Below are 21,454 nucleotides of genomic sequence, written 5' to 3' on the forward strand. Positions count from 1 at the left end.
AGAATCAAAGTAGTCAGTAGATAGTCACACATCAAAGAGAATATGAAAGAGAGCACACTGGAATTCATAGAAGTGACAGGAAACACCTGGGGCACAGAAGGAGAGGGAGGCTATGCAGATGGCTTAGCCTCCCTACAACAGCAGAGCCAGGAGAGGCTCCCCAGTGTGGGGAAAGGTTAAATGAGAGATCCCCAGCAGTCTACATTCTTATCACAGACTCCTATAATCCTGGTCACATTAGAGTCCCTCAACCCCCATGGGCTCTGAGAATGGAATGGGAAGGTCCCCAAAGATGGCACTGCTGTAGTAAGGGAGTTAATGCCAGGTCCCACACAAACCTCAAATCCGAAGCAGCTGCTTCAGAGCATCATTTGATACCCTGGCCCCAACAGATGGTATCCTGCCCCAGGGCTCAAAAACCCTTGCATCTACATATCCCTGGAGCCCCACTGACATTTTCCCATGTCTGCCTAGATGGGTGCAGCAGTAAGACACCAGTTGGACCCTGTGGACCAGCACAGCCCCCTAGTACTCTAGCCCACAGTGTCCTGCACACTAGGAAAAAGGTGGTATAGCACACCAGGAAGACTACCCCTGGTACAAAGGGTGCCACAACATGTGCTCCCCAGAGACAGAAACCTGCCAGCCTGGGACTGCTATCACTTATAGCTCCCCCAGTTACAGGGCAGCCACACACTTGTACATGCGCTGAAGATAGGTTCTCCCCACCAACTGCCACTGCCAAGGGTCAAAGCATGCTCTACCCAGGGCCTTAAATCTGCCTGCCTCAGGCAGCTACCAAAGGTAGAAATTGTCTCCCCCTAGCAGCAGAGCCACCTCACACTTGCAGGCCCCTGAAGACAGGCTTTCCCCACCCACTGCTTCTGCTGCCACTGCTACCCAGGCATACTGCTCAAGCACTGGGGACTAGCCTGCCCTGTTCACTACAGGCTACACCCATGCACCATCAGGGGGCCTGAGGACAGGCCCACCCAGCCTGGCACCATTCCTTCCACACACCCCTGCATCCGCCAAGTCCAAGCATGATGCTTGAGGCCCCAGGAATTGTCTTGCACCATCAGCCACCCCGATGCACACACATATACCACCAGGGGGCTTAATAACAGCCCCACACCACCTGCCACCTCCAGTGCCCTAGCATGCCTTCCAGAGTCCTGGGGCTTGTCCTGCCACACCCACCATAGCCTGTGCCCATGTACACCATTGTAAGGACTTAAGAAGAGGTCTGCCTCACCTAGCACTAGCCCCAGTGCCCAAGCATACCACCTGGGGGTCTGGGGATCATCTTACTCCATCAGTTGCCCCAGGTACATGTGCACACTACCTGAGTCTAACAACAGACCCAGAAAACCTGCCACCAGTGCCCAACCTACCCATGCAGAGGCCTGGAGATTGCCCCATCCATCAACCACAGCTGGCATCTGTGCATTCCTTCCCAGGGCTTGAAAATGGGCTTGCCCAGCCTGCTGCTACCCTGCCAGCACCCACACACTCACACCACCCAGGAGGCTAGCTAGCCCAACCTGTCAAAGCTACCACTATCGCCAACAAATGCCACCTAGAAACCTGAGGGTTGTCCGTCCCACCACCATGACTATCATCACCCACACCACATACACTGTATAGGGGCCCAAAGACTTACCCACCCACCTGGTCTGCCACTACCGCAACCAGAACCTGAGTAAGCTGCCAGGAGGACCAAGAATTGGCCCACCTGGATCTGTCAATGCCAGCACATAAACATGCTATTTAGAGACCCAAGAACAGTCATACTCAGTATGCAACTGCCACCACTGGGGCCAAAAGACTGTCCCACCTGGCACTCCATCCCCAGAAAAATCTCACCACAGCCTCCTCTAACAATTTTGTGGCCTAAGTCAATGAGGAAATCAGCACTGACAGTGTGTACAGTTGAAGAAATTATACAAAGACTACATTACTGCATGTATCCAGAATCAAAATCCAAGTGTCCTACCCAACCAACTTTATGGATACACCTACAGGAAAAAGTCTTCCCCTATGAAAGCCAATCCAAAAAATCAGAAGAAGAAACTATTACATCTGGTGCACATATATCAATAAAAGAACACAAACATGAAAAAGCAAGGAAATATGGCACCTTCAAAAGAACACAATAATTCTCCAACAACAGATTTTAACAAAAAAGAAATTTATGAAATACCTGAAAAAGAATTCAAAATCATGATATAAAAGAAGCTAAGTGAGATAACAAAGAACACAGATAAAAAAAATCAAAGAAATCAGCAAAACAATTTAGAATATAAATGAGAAATTCACAGAGAGATATCACAAAAAAGAAGTCCTGGAACTGAAAAAGTCAATGAATGAAATGAAAAATACAATCAAGAGCATTAATAGATTAGATCAAACAGAAGAGTTTCAGAACTTAAAGATAGGTCTTTTAAAAAAAAAACAAAGAAGAAGAAGAAATGTAGAAAGACGTGACATATGAGACACCATAAAGTGACAAAATATTCAGATGTTGAGGGTCCCAAAAGGTGAAGAAAAGTTTAATAGTATAGAAAACCTATTTGATAAAATAATAGCTGAAAACTTCCCAAGACTAGCAAGAAATTTAGATATCCAGATAACTAAAAGATCCCAAAATACAACCCAAAAAGCTCTCATCTCCCACCACATTATAGTCAAACTGTCAAAAGTCAAAGACAGCTCGGGCGCAGTGGTTCATGCCTGTAATCCCAGCACTTTGGGAGGCTGAAGTGGGCAGATCACCTGCAGTCAGGAGTTCAAGACCAGCATGGCCAACATGGCGAAAATCCAAAATACAAAATTTAGCTGGGTGTGGCGGCATGCGCCTGTGGTCCCAGTTATTCAGGAGGCTGAGGCACAAGAATCGATTGAACCCAGGAGGCAGAGGTTGCAGTGAGCTGAGATTGCACCATTACACTCCAGCCTGAGTGATGGAGCAAGACTCTATCTCAAATAAATAAATAAACAAAAACTCAAAGATGAATAATTCTAAAAACAAGAGAGAAGTGGTCATATATAAGTGAATTCCTATTAGAGACTAACAATGAATTTTTAACAGAAATCTTACAGGCCAGGAGAGAAAGGGATTATATATTCTGGGAGACAGGAATACCCAGAAAAGCTATGCTTCAAAAATGAAACAGAAATAAAAACATTTCCAAGCCAAAAAAAAAAAAAGAAAGAAAGAAAAAGAAAGCAGGCAATTCATCACCACTAGACCTGCCCTACAAGAATTGCTTGGTGATTCTTTCACCTCAAAGTGAAGGGATGATATCTACCATCATGAAAATGCATGATAAAACTAACCAGTAGAGCAAAGATACAAATAATGAAGAAAAAGGACTCAAATGTTACCACACCAGAAAATCAAGCCATTAAGATAAATAATAAGAGAGAAATAAGAGAACAAAAGAAACACAACCAGAAGACAATTGACAAAATGACAGAAATAAGTCCTCACATATCGAGACTAACCTTGAATGTAAACTGATTAAAATTTCCCATTAAAAGATATAGATCCACCGAATGAATAAGAAACCATATAACAACTATATGCTACCCACAAGAAACTCAATTCATCTGTTAAGATACATATAGACTAAAAGTAAAGGGATGGAAAAAGATATCCCACACAAAAGGAAACCAAAAGTGAGAAGGCTTTAAGTCAAAAACACTTAAAAGAAACAAAGGTCATTATACAATGATAAAAGGATCAATTCAGCAGGAGGACATAACATTTCTAAATATATATATGCACCTAACACTAGAGCATCAAGATTCATAAAGCAAATATTATTAGATCTAAATAGAGAGAGACACCAATACAATAAGAGTTGGAGACTTCAATGCCACACTCTCAACATAAGTCCGATCATCTAGACAAAATATTGAAGAGGAGGAAATCTTCCTAACGCATTATATGAAGCCAGCATTACTCTGATATCAAAACCAGGCAAGGACACAACAACAAAAAGAAAATTACAGGCCAATATTCCTGATGAACAGACACAAAAATCCTCAACAATACAGTAGTAAACCAAATCCAAAAGTACTTAAAGATAATACACGATAATCAAGTGGATTATCGTAGGGATATAAGGATGGTTCAACATATGCAAATCAATCAATGTGATATAAAACATCAACAGAGTGAAGGATAAAAACTATATTATCCTACCAATTAATTCAGGAAAAGCATGCAATAAAATTCAACACCCATTCATGATAAAAACGTTCAACAAACTAAGCATAGAAGGAACATATCGGAATATAATAAAGGTCATCCATGACAAACCCACAGCTATCATACTGAATGGGAAAAACCTGAAAGCCTTTCTTCTAAGAACTAGAACAAGACAAGGATGCTCTTTCACCACTCCTATTCAACATAGTATTAGAGGTCCCAGCTAGAGCAATGAGGCAAGAGAAAGAAACAAAAGGCATCCAGACTGGAAAAGGGAAAGTCAAATTGTCCCTCTTTGCAGATGACATGATCTTATATTTAGAAACTTCAGCAAAGTCTCAGGATACAAAATTAATGTGCAAAATTCACAAGCATTCTTATACACCAGTAACAGACAAACAGAGAGCCAAATCAGGAATGAACTTCCATTCACAATTGCTTCAAAGAGAATCAAATACCTAGGAATACAACTTACAAGGGATGTAAGGGACCTCTTCAAGGAGAACTACAAACCACTGCTCAGTGAAATAAAAGAGGACACAAACAAATGGAAGAACATACCATGCTCATGGATAGGAAGAATCAATATGGTGAAAATGGCCATACTGCCCAAGGTTATTTATAGATTCAATGCCATCCCCATCAAGCTACCAATGAGTTTCTTCACAGAATTGGAAAAAACTGCTTTAAAGTTCATATGGAACCAAAAAAGAGCCCGCATCTCCAAGACAATCCTAAGTCAAAAGAACAAAGCTGGAGGCATCACGCTACCTGACTTCAAACTATACTACAAGGCTACAGTAACCAAAACAGCATGGTACTGGTACCAAAACAGAGATATAGACCAATGGAACAGAACAGAGTCCTCAGAAATAATACTACACATCTACAGCCATCTGATCTTTGACAAACCTGAGAGAAACAAGAAATGGGGAAAGGATTCCCTATTTAATAAATGGTGCTGGGAAAATTGGCTAGCCATAAGTAGAAAGCTGAAACTGGATCCTTTCCTTACTCCTTATACGAAAATTAATTCAAGATGGATTAGAGACTTAAATGTTAGCCCTAATACCATAAAAACCCTAGAGAAAAACCTAGGTAGTACCATTCAGGACACAGGCATGGGCAAAGACTTCATGTCTAAAACACCAAAAGCAATGGCAGCAAAAGCCAAAATTGACAAATGGGATCTAATTAAACCAAAAAGCTTCTGCACAGCAAAAGAAACTACCATCAGAGTGAACAGGCAACCTACAGAATGGGAGAAAATTTTTGCAATCTACTCATCTGACAAAGGGCTAATATCCAGAACCTACAAAGAACTCCAACAAATTTACAAGAAAAAAACAAACAACCCCATCAAAAAGTGGGCAAAGTATATGAACAGACATTTCTCAAAAGAAGACATGCATACAGCCAACAGACACATGAAAAAATGCTCATCATCACTGGCCATCAGAGAAATGAAAATCAAAACCACAATGAGATACCATCTCACACCAGTTAGAATGGTGATCATTAAAAAGTCAGGAAACAACAGATGCTGGAGAGGATGTGGAGAAATAGGAACACTTTTACACTGTGGTGGGATTGTAAACTAGTCCAACCATTATGGAAAACAGTATGGCGATTCCTCAAGGATCTAGAACTAGATGTACCATATGACCCAGCCATCCCATTACTGGGGATATACCCAAAGGTTTATAAATCATGCTGCTATAAAGACACATGCACACGTATGTTCATTGCGGCACTATTCACAATAGCAAAGACTTGGAATCAACCCAAATGTCCATCAGTGACAGACTGGATTAAGAAAATGTGGCACATATACACCATGGAATACTATGCAGCCATAAAAAAGGATGAGTTTGTGTCCTTTGTAGGGACATGGCTGCAGCTGGAAACCATCATTCTTAGCAAACTATCACAAGAACAGAAAACCAAACACTGCATGTTCTCACTCATAGGTGGGAACTGAACAATGAGATCACTTGGACTCGGGAAGGGGGACATCACACTCTGGGGCCTATCATGGGGAGGGGGGAGGGATTGCATTGGGAATTATACCTGATGTAAATGACGAGTTGTTGGGTGCTGACGAGTTGATGGGTGCAGCACAGCAACATGGCACAAGTATACATATGTAACAAACCTGCACGTTATGCACATGTACCCTAGAACTTAAAGTATAATCATAATAATAATAAAAAAAAAAGAAAAAAAAAGAAAATCCTAGACTCGGCCGGGCGCGGTGGCTCAAACCTGTAATCCCAGCACTTTGGGAGGCCGAGATGGGCGGATCACGAGGTCAGGAGATCGAGACCATCCTGGCTAACACGGTGAAACCCCATCTCTACTAAAAAAATACAAAAAATTAGGCGGGCGCCTGTAGTCCCAGCTACTCCGGAGGCTGAGGCAGCGTAAACCCGGGAGGCGGAGCTTGGAGTGAGCTGAGATCCGGCCAATGCACTCCAGCCCGGGCGACAGAGCAAGTCTCCATCTAAAAAAAAAAAAAAAGAAAAGAAAAGAAAATCCTAGACTCCACAAAAAAAAAAAAAACCTCTTAGATTTGATAAGTTCAGTAAAGTTGCAGGACAGAAAGTTAACAAACATCAGTAGATTTTGTATACATCAATAATGAACTAGCTGAAAAACAAATCAAGAAAGCAATACCATTATATACTTACAAAATATGAAAATGAAATACCTAGGAATAAATGTAACTAAGGAGGTGAAAGGCCTCTACAAGGGAAACTACAAATCTTTGATAAAAGAAATTAAAGAAGATACAAATGGAAAGACACCCAATGCTCCTGGATTAGAATAATGAGTATTGTTAAAATAATCATACTACCCAAAGCAATCTACAGAGTCAATGTAATCCCTATCAATCAATTTTTCACAGACATAGAAAAACAAGCCTAAAATTTGTATGGAACCAATAAAGAGCCCAAGTAGCCAAAGCAATCCTGAGCAAAAAGAACAAAGCTGGAGGTATCACACTACCCAACTTCAAAATATATTACAAGGCTATAATAACCAAACAGCATGATATTGATACAACAGGGACATGGACCAATGGAACAGAATGAGAACCCAGAAGTAAACCCATATATTTACAGCCAACTGATTGTTGACAAAGGTGTCACAAATATATCTTGGGAAAAGGACACCTTCAATAAATGGTGCTGGGTACACTAGAAATCCATATGTGGAAGAATTAAACTAGACCACTACTTCTCACCATATACAAAAATCAACTCAAAATATTAAAGACTTAAATGTATAGCTTGAAACAATAAAACTATTAGAAGAAAATACAGAAGAAACACTCCAGGACAATGGTCTAGGCAAAGATTTTATGACTTAGACTTCAAAAGCAGAGACAAGAAGAAAAAAATAGATAAGTGGGACTATATTAAACTAAAAAGCTTCTTCACAGTAAAGGAAACAATCATCAGCGTGAAGAGACAACCTGTTGAATGAAAGAAAATATTTGCAAATTATTAATCTGACAAAGGACTAGTATCCAGCATATACAAGAAACTCAAATGAAACAGGAAAAAAACAAACAATCCCATTAAAAAGTGGGCAAAGGATATAGACACTTCTCAAAAGAAGACATACAAATGACCAAAAGGTATATTTAAAAAAATGCTCAACATCACTGGTAATTAGGGAAATGCAAATCAAAATCACAATAAGGTATCATCTTATTTCAGTTAGAATGGCTATTATCAAAAAACAAAAAAATAACAAATGTTGGTAAGGACATGGAGAAAAGAGAACTCTCATACACTGTTGGTGAGAATGTAAATTAATATTGTCATTATGGAAAAGAATGTGGAGACATCTCAAAAAACTAAAAGTAGAATGGCGGTATGATCCAGCAACCTCACTACTGGCTATTTATCCAAAGAAAATGAAAACAGTCAATCAAAACAATATATGCACCCCCATGTTTATCACAGCACTATTCACAATAGCAAAGATATGGAATCAACCTAAGCATACTTCGATAGATGAACGGATAACAAAAAATGTTAAATTTACAAAAGAGAGTATTATCTAACCATTAAAAAATAAAATCGTGTCATTTGCAGCAACATGGATGGAACAGGAAGTGAAATAAGCCAGATACAGAAAGACAAATAGCACATGTACTCACTTACATGTGGGAGCTAAAAAAGTTGATCTCCAGGGGGTAGAGTAGAATGATAGTTACCAGAAGCTGAGGAGGATGTAGATATGTGTGCAGGGGGGAAGGGAGGGGGTGTGAAGGGAGATCTAATGGGTACAAATATATAATAAATAGAATGAATAAGTTCTAATGTTTGATAGTAGAGTACGGTGCTATAGTTAACAAAAATGTGTTGTACATTTCAAAATAGCTAAAGATGAGGACTTAAAATGTTCTCAACACATAGAAATGATCCATGGTTGTGGTGATGGATATCCTAAATACCCTGACTTGATTATTACACATTCCATGCATGCAACAACATATCACATGTATCCCATTAATATGTACAATATTAAATAATATGTATCAATAAAAAAATTTTTTTTAAAACAGAACAAAATATGAGACAACAGTTTTCAGTCAGGGGAGACCAGGTGAACAAGATAATGATCCCTGAGAGACAGAAAACAAATGAGGAGAACTCTGTGATTGTTCCTAGGTTATTGTCTGGAGAGAATATTCAAGCCACAGAACACGGAAAGGGAACCCAATCAGAGCCCAACTGACTCCCTTTGTTGAGGAAACAGCTGGGGATCCAGGGAGATTGCAGAGGATAGAGTTTAAAAGTTAGAGTACCATAAAGGAGAGTGTTTCAGAGAGTAAGACCTCCAGAGAGCCACAGAGTGTTCTTCTCAAGTGTTCAACTAAATACTAACCGGCACATGCATGTGAAGTAACTGCCAAAGGCTGTGAAAAGAACCACCCAAGGTGAGAAAAACAGAACTATCTCAGGAGCTCACTAGGGCTGGAAAATTTTGTTTCCACCCTCTAGAGTGGAAAATTTCATAATTCAAGGGGAATCAAGAAAGTATTCAGAAGGGTATTGCCTCAGCAGTTCAGCAAAATTAGCTATAAACTGAATGCTTACTGTTCTGCTTAACAAAATTTAAAAGCAAGCCTCAATAAGATCATAGTGTTTCCAAGTACCTGAACGATTTACAGGATGATGTGTAGGAAAATAAAAATATCCAGCAGTTATAAAGATAAAAATTCACAATGTATAGAATCCAACAAAATTACGAGAAATGCAAAAAAAGAGAAAATCTATAATGAGAAGCAAAATCAATTATTTAAAAACAGATCAAGAAATGACAAAAATAATGGAATTCATAAACAAGGACATTAAAAGTTATATTTCCTGTATTCAAGAAGACAGGAAATACTGAACATGCTTAATAGATACATGGAAGATAAAAAAGAAAAGCTAAATCAAAGTTCTAGAGGTGAAAATTACACTGGATAGGATTACCAGCAGATAAGACCACATGGAAGATACAATTAGGGATTTTGAAGATATAGTAATATAATCTACATAAAATAAAGCAATGAGAGAAAAAAGACTGGAAAAACAGCACTGGAAAAAACAGTAAACTGAGATTTCAAGTAGACTAATTACCAATCTGAGTCCCCCAAGGAAAAGGAAAGGAGTCAGAAACAATATTTGAAGAAATAATGGCTATAAAAATTTCAAATTTGATAAAAATAATAAGTACGCAAATCCAAGATCAACAAAACCCAAACACAAGAACTAGAAAAATTAATATCTTAAAGAATAGAAATCAATGTTTAAAAAATCATGATAGAAAAATCATAAAAAAGATAAAAACTATATTATATGTACAGATATTAAGATAATGACAGCAAACTTTCAGTTGGAAACTACACCAAGACAAAAGACATCTTTCAAAAACAGAAGCAAAATAAAGATTTGCAAATATACAAAGATTAGAGCATTAATCACCAGCAGATCTATGATATAAGAAATGTTAAGTCTTTCAAAAAGAAAATGACACCAGATGGAAATCTAGATCTACACAAAATAATGCAGACCACTAAAAATAATAACTGTGCTTAAATATAAGAAACATATTTTCTTATTTAGCTTTCTTTAAAACAAAACAACAATGCATTATGGGGTTTATAACATACATATAAATAAATGTGTGAATATAACACGAAGGCCAAAGGAGAGAAGAAATAAAAAGTATACTACTTTAAGATTCTTATACTATACTTCATGCTATAACTTGAAGATAATCTGTGATACATTAACATATATCCTATAAAGTCTAAAGCAATCAATAATAAAACAGAATTATAGCTAATAAACAAAAAAAGAGATCAAAAGAAGTCATAAAAATATTTAAATCAAATAAAAGTAGAAAAAGAAGCAAAGTGACAGATAAAATACAAATAGCAAGAGGACAGACTTAAACCCAAACATATACATTATCATATTAAATGTAAACCATATTCTTAGCCATAGTACCAGTCTCAATAAATTTGTAATGATCAAATCATACAAAGTATGTTCCTTGTCCACAAAGGAATTAATTCAAAAAGATAATGGGAAAGTCTTAGTTTCTGGGAACCAAACACCAAATCTCTAAATAACTTACAGATTGAAAAAGAAATCCAAAGAAAGATTAGAATGTATTTTGATCTAGGCTGGGCACGGTGTCTCAAGCCTATAATCCCAGCACTTTGGGAGGCTGAGGCAGGTGGATCACTTGAGGTCAGGAGTTCGAGACCAATCTCTACTAAATCCCAACTCTACTAAAAATATTTTTTTAAATTAGCCAGGTATGGTGGCAGGTGCCTGTAATCTCAGCTACTTAAGAGGTTGAGGCAGGAGAATCACCTGAACCTAGGGGGCAGAGGTTGCAGCAAGCCAACATCTCACTACTGTACTCCAGTCTCAGCAACAGAGCGAGACATTGTCTCAAAAAAAAAAAAACAAAAAAAAAAAAAAAACTATTTTGATCTGAATAAAAATGAAAACATAGTATTTCAAAATTTGTAAGATACAGCAGAAACAGCAGTTAGTAGAAAATGTATAGCCCTAAAATATGTATATTAGTAAAGAAGAATGGTTTCAAATCAATGACCTTACCTCTTAACTTAAAAAAACTAGAAAACGCAGAGAAAATTAAATGCAAAATAAGCAGACAAAAGGAAATAAATAGAAAAGCAAAATTCAATTCAATTTTTAAAAATAGAAAAATAAAAGAATTGTGAAACTAAAAGATAATTTTGTGAGAACATAAAAATGTTCTGTGAGAACATAAATTTTTTTCTGACTATTCTGATATTGCTGTAATCAGAATAGTCAGAAAAAAATAGAGAATAACTAGGGAAAAATAATCTCATTAATGAGAGAGAAGACAGTGCTACAGATGGCAAAGATTTCAAACAAATAATAAGAGAATGTTATGAACAACCTTATGTCAATAAATTCTACAAGGTAGACAAAATAAATACATTCTTTGTATAACACAAACTACCAAAGCTCACTCAATAACAAATAATCTGATTGACGAGCCCTGAGTTTAGTAAAAACTTAAAACTGTAATAAAAATCCTTCCTACAAAAAAGAACACCAGTACTCACATGGCTTCACTGATTAACTTTACAATTTAAGTTAGAAATTACAATCATGTATCACTTTACAACAAGGATACATTTTGATAAATGTGTCGTTAGGCAATTTTGTCATTGTGGCAACATCATAGAATGTACTTACACAAACCTAGATGGGATAGCCCATTACACACCGAGGCTATACAGTATGGCCTAATGTTCCTAGGCTACAAACTATAATTGCCTACAGCACAATATTGTAGGCAAGTGTAACACGATATTTGTGTATCTAAACATAGAAAAGGTATAGTAAAAAAATACAGCATAAAAATTTTTTTAAAGGCACATCTGCAAAGGACACTTACCATGAATGGAGCTTGCAGGATGAAAGTTGTTTTGGGTAAGTCAGTGAGTGAGTGGTAAGTGAATGTGAAGGCCTAGAACATTACTATACACTACTGTAGACTTTATAAACACTCTACACTTACGCTTCACTAAATTTATTTTTTAAAATTTCTTTCATCAATAATAAATTAATCTTATCTTACTGTAGCTTTATGTTTTAATTTTTTAAACTTTTTGACTCTATTGTAACAACTTAGCTTAAAACAAACACATTGTACAGCTGTAAAAAATTTTTTCTTTTACAGCCTTATTCTATAAGCTTTTTTCTATTTAAAAAATGTTTTCCTTACTTTTAACCTTTTTTGTTAAAAACTAGGACATAAACATACATTAGCCTAGGTCCATACAGGGTCAGGATCATCAATATCACTGTCTTTCACTCCCCCATCTTGTCCCACTGGAAGGTCTTCAGGGGCACTGATTCGCAGGGAACTGTCATTTCTTATGATAACAATGCCTTCTTCTGGAATATCTCCTGAAGGACCTGCCTGAGCCTGTTTTTTTTTGTTGTTTTTTTTTTGTTTTGTTTTGTTTTGAGACGGAGTCTCGCTCTGTCGCCCAGGCTGGAGTGCAGTGGCCGGATCTCAGCTCACTGCAAGCTCCGCCTCCCGGGTTCGGGCCATTCTCCTGCCTCAGCCTCCTGAGTAGCTGGGACTACAGGCGCCCGCCACCTCGCCCGGCTAGTTTTTTGTATTTTTTAGTAGAGACGGGGTTTCACCGTGTTAGCCAGGATGGTCTCGATCTTCTGACCTAGTGATCCACCCGTCTCGGCCTCCCAAAGTGCTGGGATTACAGGCTTGAGCCACCGCGCCCGGCCGAGCCTGTTTTACAATTAACTTTTTTTTTTTAATAAATAGAAAGAGCACACTCTAAAATAACAATAGTACAATAAATACATAAACCATTAACAAGTCATTTATTACCATTATCAATTATTATATATTATACATAATTGTATATGCTCTGCTTTTATATGACTGGCAGGTTTGTTAATACCAGCATCACCACAAACACATGAGTAATGAGTTGTGCTACTACATTACAACAGCTACGATGTCACTAAATGGTAGGAATTTTTCAGCTCCATTATAATCTTATGGGACCATATATGCTGTTCATTGTTGACTGGAACATTGTTATGCAGCACATAACTGTGTATGCTTTCTATACAAATTCTTCCAGAAAAGTAAACACGATGGAATACTTCCCAGCTCATTCTATGACACTGGCATTATGCTGATCAAAAACAGACTAAGATATTATAAGAAAAGAAACCTACAAAATAATATTCTTCATGAAGACTGATGAATTTCCTAACAAAATGTGACCAAATCAAAACCAAGAATACATAACAAGAGTAACATATTGCGAAAGGTGAGATTTATCCCAGGAATATAAGGTTAGTTTAACTTAGAAAAAGAAAAAAAAAAAAAAAAGCCTGATGTGGCGCAGGACCTTCCGGGATGACAGAGTGAGCAATTTGGCAAATACTCTCCCACAAAATGCAATGTTAAAACCAGACAAAATGTGCAAAAACAACCATTTCAGAATGTGTGAAGTAACCAAAGGCACACAAAGTACTGAGAAGCAGTACTTCAAGAAAACTACTGAGCCTTAGTAGAAATAGTAAGTGTCCATAGAGTTTTAGCCTGGAGCTGTCCCTTCCCTCCACCAGCTACACTAAACATGAAAAAAAGAGAGAGGGTGCATATCTAGAATTAAAGAAGTGATATAATCACCAACCTTACAGAAACTAAAAGGATTTCAAGGGTATACTATAAATAACTTCATGCTAACAAATCATGCAACTCAGATGAAATGGACAAATTCCTAGAAAAACACAAATTACCACAACTGACACAAGAACAAACTAGAAAATCTGAACAGACCATAACAAGTAAAGAAAATGAACTAGTAATTAAATGTTCTCACTAAAAAAAGTCCACGTGCAGATGGCTTCACTGGTGAATTCTAAGAAAAACTTAGAAAATAAATAATACCAATCCTCTACAAATTCTTACATAAAACAGGAGGAAACACTTTCAACTTATTCTATGAGGCCAGTATTACCCTGATACCAAAGTCAAACAATCACAAAGAAATAAAAAATTCAGACAAATATTCTTCATAAATATAGACACAAAAACCATTAATAAAATATTAGCAAACCAAATACAACAACATATGGAGAACATTATACACCAAGCAGTTTTTACCCCATCAATACAAGGTGGTTTGACACCTAAAAATAAATTATTATATATTAACAGGTTAAAGGAAAAAAAACAACATCATAATTTCAAGAGACATGGAAGGAGCGCTTGACAAAATTCATGATAAAAACTCTCAATGCTCTAGAAACAGAAGAGAACTTTCACAACCTGATAAAGGACGCTTACAAAAACACCTACAGCTAACATCATACTTACTGGTGAAAGACTGAATGCTTTTTCCCTAAAACTAAGAAGAATAAGCACATCTCCTCTTGCCACTGCTATTCAGCATTGTACTAGAGGTTCTAGTTAGCGAAGTTAAGCAAGAAAGGGAAGTCAAAATTGCTCCCTGGCCTTTTGGCTAAGATCACGTTCAAAACGAAAAAAAAAAAAAAAAAGGAAGAAGAAGAAGGCATCCAGATTGAAAAGAGAGAGGTAAAAATATCTTTACTTAGGGACAATATATTCCACCATGATTTAAAAAAAACCCTACTCAACTATTACTAGAACTAATAATGAATTTGTCAAGGTCAAAAGATATGAGAGTCATATACAAAAATCAATTGTGTTTATATACACTACCAATGAATAATCCAAAATGAAATTGGGAAAGTAATTCCACTTACAATAGCATAAAAAGAATAAAATACTAGGAAGAAAGAAACAAGATTTATATCCTGAAAACCATAATACATTATTGAAGAAGTTAAAAAAGATGAAAGAGGAAAAACATTTTATGCTTGTGGACTGGCAAACTCACTATGCTATAGATAGATAGCAATTCTATCAAAATTAATCTATAAATTCAACATAATCTCTTAAAATCCAAATAGATTTGGTTTCTGGTTTTTGGTTTTGTTGCAGAAACTGACCAGCAGATCCTAAAATTTATATGGAAATGCAAAGGATTAAGAAGAGCCAAAACATTTTTGAAAAAAAAATGTTGGACTAATACACTTCTTTGATTTCAAAACTAGCAATAAAGCTACAGTAACCAAGACAGTTTGTTACTAACATAAGCAACAGAACAGAATTGAGATTCCAGAAAAAAAAAAAATCCTTATATTTACAGTCAATTGGTTTCTGACAAAGGTGCCAAAGCAATTAAGCAAGGAAAGAATATTCTTTTCCACAAATGTAAATAATGGATTCAGACCCTTACCACACCCAACACATAAAAACTAACTCAAAATGAAACACAGACCTACATATAAGATCTAAAAGTATAAAACAGAAGAAAATCTTCATGACCTTGGGTTAGGCAAAGATTTGTTGGTTTTGACACCATAAGCACAATTAATAAATGAAAAAATTAGTAAGTCGGACTTCATCAAATTAAGCCTTTTGCACTTCAAAAAGGTACCAGTAATAAAATGAAAAGGGTAAACATTTCACCAAAGAGTCACAAATGGCTAACATGCACATGAAAAGATGCCAAAATCATTAGTCATTAGGGAAATGCAAACTAAAAACATGAGATACTACTACACACTGACTAGAATGGGTTAAATTTTAAAAGACTGACTGTACCAAGTGTTGGCAAGGATGTGTTGCAATGTTCACACATTGTTGATGGGAACATAAAATGATACAAATACCACTGGAAAATAGTTCGGTAGTTTTTGTAAAACTTAAACATGCAGCTAACACATGATCCAGTCATTCCACTTGCACCCAGGAGAAATGAAGTATATGTAAAAACAAAGACTTATACATGAACTGTCACAGCAGGTATATTTGGAATAGCCAAAAACTGGGGAGAAACACCAAATGCCCATGAACAGGTAAATGAATACGTTGTGCTATGTCCATACAATGAAATACTACTCTGCAATAAAAAGGAATGAACTATAGATATGGGCAACAACCAACATAGATGAATTTCAAAATAATTACGCTGAGACAGCAACACAAAGCAGATCAGTGGTTGCTTCGGGATAGGTGTAAAGGACGTGAAGCAATAGAGAGAAGGGATTACCAAGGTACCCAAATAAACTACCAGGCATAATAAATGTGTTCATGTGTCATTATCTTTGACATTGTCAAAATTTATTAAAGTGCATATATTCATTATCATAGTTAAATAAGTTTAGTTTATGTCAATTGTACATTCATAAAACTGTTTTTAAAAAATGTATCTCAGAACAAAAAAGAACTATTATGTGGCATTACAACTCTCCAGGCAAGAAAGAATGATGTCATAGACTGGGATGGAACCCACAGAAACAGAAATGTAAGTAGATAATTTTAAAGTTTATTAAAATACAGAATTGACAACACCTTTTTGGTGAAATGGATATTGAGAGTTGAAGGAAAGGAAGGAATCAAGGACAACTTTTATTTTGGCTTTGGCAACTGAGTGAATAGTGGTGCCATTTACCAAAATAAGGAAACTAGGATAGTATGACAGATTCAAGGTTTCTCATCACATCACCAGGAGTGGGTCAAACTGGTTTTACAAGCTTAATAGATTTTAAAACAACAAACTAGGGTTCACAGAATTCCCTATTACCCACAGTTTCACTTTCTGCAGTTTCTGCTTTCCGTGGTCTACAACCCACAGTCAATTATAGTCCAAAAATAGGTAAGTACAGTTTATATAGTAAGATACTTTGAGACCAAGAGAAGAGACCACACTCTTATAATTTTTAACAGTATATCATTATAATTGTTCTATTATTAGTTACTGTTGTTAATCTATTACTGTCCCTAACATAAATTAAACTTTACCATAGGTATGTATGCATACAAAAAAACATAGCATATATAGGATTTGGCACTGTCTGCAATTTCGGGATTCCACTGGGCGTTTTGGAACGTATCTCCTGTGGATAAGGTGGCACTACTGTACTGTATCTACAGACATCTAGAAAATAAAAGTGGGATTCTATTCAACTACCACAAATGTGAAAAAGAAATCACGATTTTTGCAGAAAAAGAAAACAGTAATTCATGGAGATTACAAAATGTGCAAAATACCTTTGTCCAAAATAATTTTAAAACTAAATAAATTACTCTGGGAGGCTAAGTGGGCAGATCACTTGAGGCCAGAAGATTGAGACCAGCCTGGACAACATGGTGAAACCCCATCTCTACTAAAAATTCAAAAATTAGCCAACTGGCTGTGGTGACACACACCTGTAATCCCAGCTACTATGGTGCTAAGGCACAAGAATCACTTGAACTTAGGAGGCGTAGGTTGCAGTGAGCTAATTGTGCCACTGCACTCCAGCCTGGGTGAAAGAGTGAGACTTCTCAAAAAATAGAAAATAAACTTAAACAAATTAAAGGTAGATGTTCATGTTATAAAATAATTACTTACACTATTTTAATTTAATAATACATTTTACTTTGTGATTTTTTTTCTAGAAGTATTACTTAGGACTGTTTATATTTTTAACTAAAAATATTTGTGTCCATTAAAATCAAATTGCTAAGTGAAAGTACAGAATGCTACAGCTTCTTTATTTCCTTCAGCATCTTTGCTTACCTGTTTAATCTTTCAAATAATGTCCCAAATTGTGTAGTTTTATGTGATGGACTGAGAACATCTTGACTTTTATTTAACTTGGAAAGCAAGGAATCAGAACAGTTAACATTACTGAGCTGAAAAAAAAAATTGAAGAAACTGCCAAAATAGTAAATGTACATATATAAAATTTAAATTATTTACCATAAAATGTCATGTAAATGAACTGCATTTATATTTTAAAATTGTAAAAATAGTCCAAAAGAAAGTAATTTTACTACTTATTGAAAACAAAATAAATACTTTCCTAACAAAAAAAGTCAATACCAGTATTTGAGTCATTGTTAAAATAACATAGTTGATACTACGGTAAGCTAACCATTTTCTCCAAATTGAAAAATAAAAATAAAAGAAAAAAAAAAACACCCAGAACACGAGGATCTTGAATAACTGTAAGTTAAATTTCTCTGACAGAAAATAATAATGTGTCCCAAGACAAGAGCTATAATTATCTCAGTTCTTCCATTTATTGAGTAACTTTAGATTGCTACTTTAATTTTTCTGAATATCAACATTATTCAGTTCAAAAGGGGGATAGTGTGTGAAGACTATTGTGAAAAGAATATAATCAATTTGTTAATGTGGAAAGTACTCTATAAATGTAACTTACTATATTGGCCCAACACTAATCTGTTCAACAATGATTTTTATCTGTCATACATTTGATTTATAACTCATGAAACATAAATGAGAAGTCCAAACACAACCAATGACAGAATTGTCAGAAAAAAAAAAAAAAGAGAGAGAGTCAAAAAAAGACACTGAAAGTCTTTGGGGGGAAAAAAAATGTACTAAAGTCAGAGAGAGCTTACACTAATGTCTCAGCTAACTAATACATCTGAGAGACAGTGACAGAGGTGCAAAACATTATCCCTTAAAATAAGAAAGAAATCAAAAGAGAAGAGAATATAGTATTTCATATTCAACAAATACTACTTAACTAAGGATCAGGAAACCCCAAGCCACTTTTTCTTCTAACTTGTTTTTCAACCCATTTTCTTTTGTATTTTATAATTTCACTGTAATTATTTTCACTTTTTTCGAAATTCCTCAAAGTACACTATTAAGTACTTCCCTAGTATTTCATGATGTGACACTATGATTGAAAAGGGACATTTTCTCTTTCCAGTCTTTTACCATGTTAAGTATAACATTATTTACCTCTCTGAGCTCATCATTAACCTGCAGTGTATAATATCTATAGGCAAGAAAGTTAAGTAGAGATTGCACAGATGTTTTATCCTTTATCTTTAAACTATTTAATAGAGCAAGGATGAGTTATAAGCTGATCTAGAATGCAGGTTTTTGTCTTACGAAATACAAACTGAATGGGTAATAGAATGTCTTTCATTGCATCATTCGAAAAGTATTGGGCCTTTATAATAAGGCTAGCATGGGTCACAGAAATGTAATACTTCATTTTCCCTTATCTGGGAAGTCTTTAATAAAAACTTTAACAAAATGGAATTATATATAACTATCATATGGCATATATATAACTGATATGCTATAATACATAGCATTAACTATAATATAATTTCTAAAATTTAGAACTATAAATTAATTATAAATTGATTTATAAATATATAAATATGTCATAAAACCACTGCATGCTAAAAATAAGATAAATTCAAAACTAAGTATTCCTATTAACAAGACAGAGTGTTTACATAAGCATTTTCCTAATTACCATTTAATTAAATTTCATTTTTAGTAGATTATTTCCTGGTATGCTTTATGACAGATGTATTTTAGAATTTTAATATTTATATATTTTATATTTTTAACTTTAGAGCACACAATGATTGAACAACATTTTAGCACTACATATCTCTACATATTTGTATAGTGTTGATCAAAAAACAAACATAAAAACTTGTCATCTTTCAAATTATAAAGAATCAAGCCATCACATTTCACACTTTAAGACTACTATGACATCTCTGAAACTATATATTGCTTTCACAGGACACTTTCCATATCATGCATATTGGGTCATCATGACATCACCAATTAATCAATTACAGTGATTATAAACATCAACTACTATATAACACACTGAACTACTTTCAATTCTACTATCAATAGTTTTCTAATAGAATGATAAATTCCAAGATTTTTTTAAAAAAACACCCCAGCTCTGGGATTCACAATCTTCTACACTGCAAAGAATTAAGTTTTTGATCTAAAGGGAATTATCCTTAATTTATCTCCTAATTTTTTTATATCTATAGCAATTCAAAATGTAAATATTTTAAATCTATAAAAAGAGAAAAAAAGAGTTTCATGAAAATATAATGATATAAAATGCTAAGAAGTAATGATTCAAAGGTACCTGGTCATTCTGCTTTTTTTCATATGCAAGTTTCTGAGGAGTAGGTGCTATTCCGGGTGTGAAATTTAGTTTTGAAATATGTCTGTTAGAAGCTAACTCCACTGAAAAAGATGTTGGAGTGAAACTGCAGTTCTCTATTTTGCTGAACTGAGGGTCAAGCGTAGTATATGAGTCCATGCCTTGTGACTATAGGAAAGAAGATAAAATCATTTACATTACCAAAATATGTAAACTAGAGAAGAGAAAAGTCAAAACAGTGAAATTAAAATAAGTGAAAAGGGCAGGGGTTACAAAAGAAAAAGTCCTAAGGCAAGGCAACCCATCAGTAATTGACAGAATTTACTAGGAAGAGAGTGGTTATTAGGGAAGGCTATATACTCAAGAGCACCTTTCCCTCTGCCTACCCTACTCCTGCTCCTCTCCACCCTCCATTCCTGTAGGCTACCTTCTAAAGACAGGAAATCTGAGTTTCATTAACCCATAATCCAGGTGACAAGATTTCTAAGGGATTTTAATATCATTGCCATTATCTTTCTGATCTAGCTTAACTCTGGCAATTCAAAGGAAAAAAAAAATGATAGCTAACAAAATGACATTAGATGTTAAAGTTTCAAGCTTTAATTATATTTAATTATAATCTATGCATTTTCTAATTGATTAAAATTTTATTTGCTAAGAAAATTATTTGCTATACTTTGAAAGAGAAATCATCTTGGGATCCACGTGAGAGTTGGACATCACAATTTGATATAAAGTAATCTGGTTACTATGTTTGAACAGATGAATTGCTCAATAATCACGTGAACCCCAAGTAAGAATCTCTAAGTGAATTGTCCTTGGCAGCTCATCAGTAACAAGCAGAATCAAATGTTATGCAAACATAGGCCTAGTCACATTACCAGTAGTCCAAAGGGATTCTCATAAGCAATCAATTAAAATATTCTCAAGGCATAGATTTCCCACCTGGAAAACTTTTAAAAGAATTAAAGACTCAAAATTTTCTTTAAAATAATTTTCTCCAGTATTCAGACATTTAGATCATTAGGCGGCATGTCACAATTGCTGAAATAACTTATAGAATTTTTTTTTTTTAATCTCACCTGGACTGGGCCAAGATCTTCCTTGCTACTTAGTCTTTGATAGTTTATGC

At 35.5% G+C, this 21,454-nt stretch overlaps 1 protein-coding gene across 8 annotated transcripts in view; it reads right to left on the reverse strand.

Moving 5' to 3' along the window:
- Positions 1–21,454, reverse strand: part of REDIC1 (regulator of DNA class I crossover intermediates 1) — a 172,892-nt gene that overhangs the window by 122,415 nt on the left and 29,023 nt on the right. For 7 of the 8 annotated variants that reach the window (XR_011609238.1, XR_011609237.1, XR_011609239.1 and 4 more), the window contains 3 exons: positions 21,405–21,453; positions 20,305–20,490; positions 17,931–18,046 (listed from right to left, as the gene is read on the reverse strand). Coding sequence is in view for 5 of the 8 variants with exons in the window: in XM_071071892.1 (XP_070927993.1) it covers positions 17,931–18,046; positions 20,305–20,490; positions 21,405–21,453 (351 nt within the window). In the remaining 3 variants the exon portion in view is untranslated. The remainder of the gene's footprint in view (positions 1–17,930; positions 18,047–20,304; positions 20,491–21,404; position 21,454) is intronic. The other variant, XM_011721917.3, reaches the window with a different exon arrangement.

The sequence above is a fragment of the Macaca nemestrina genome, chromosome 10 (genome assembly GCF_043159975.1).
Source record: "Macaca nemestrina isolate mMacNem1 chromosome 10, mMacNem.hap1, whole genome shotgun sequence".
Classification (NCBI taxonomy): Eukaryota; Metazoa; Chordata; class Mammalia; order Primates; family Cercopithecidae; genus Macaca; species Macaca nemestrina.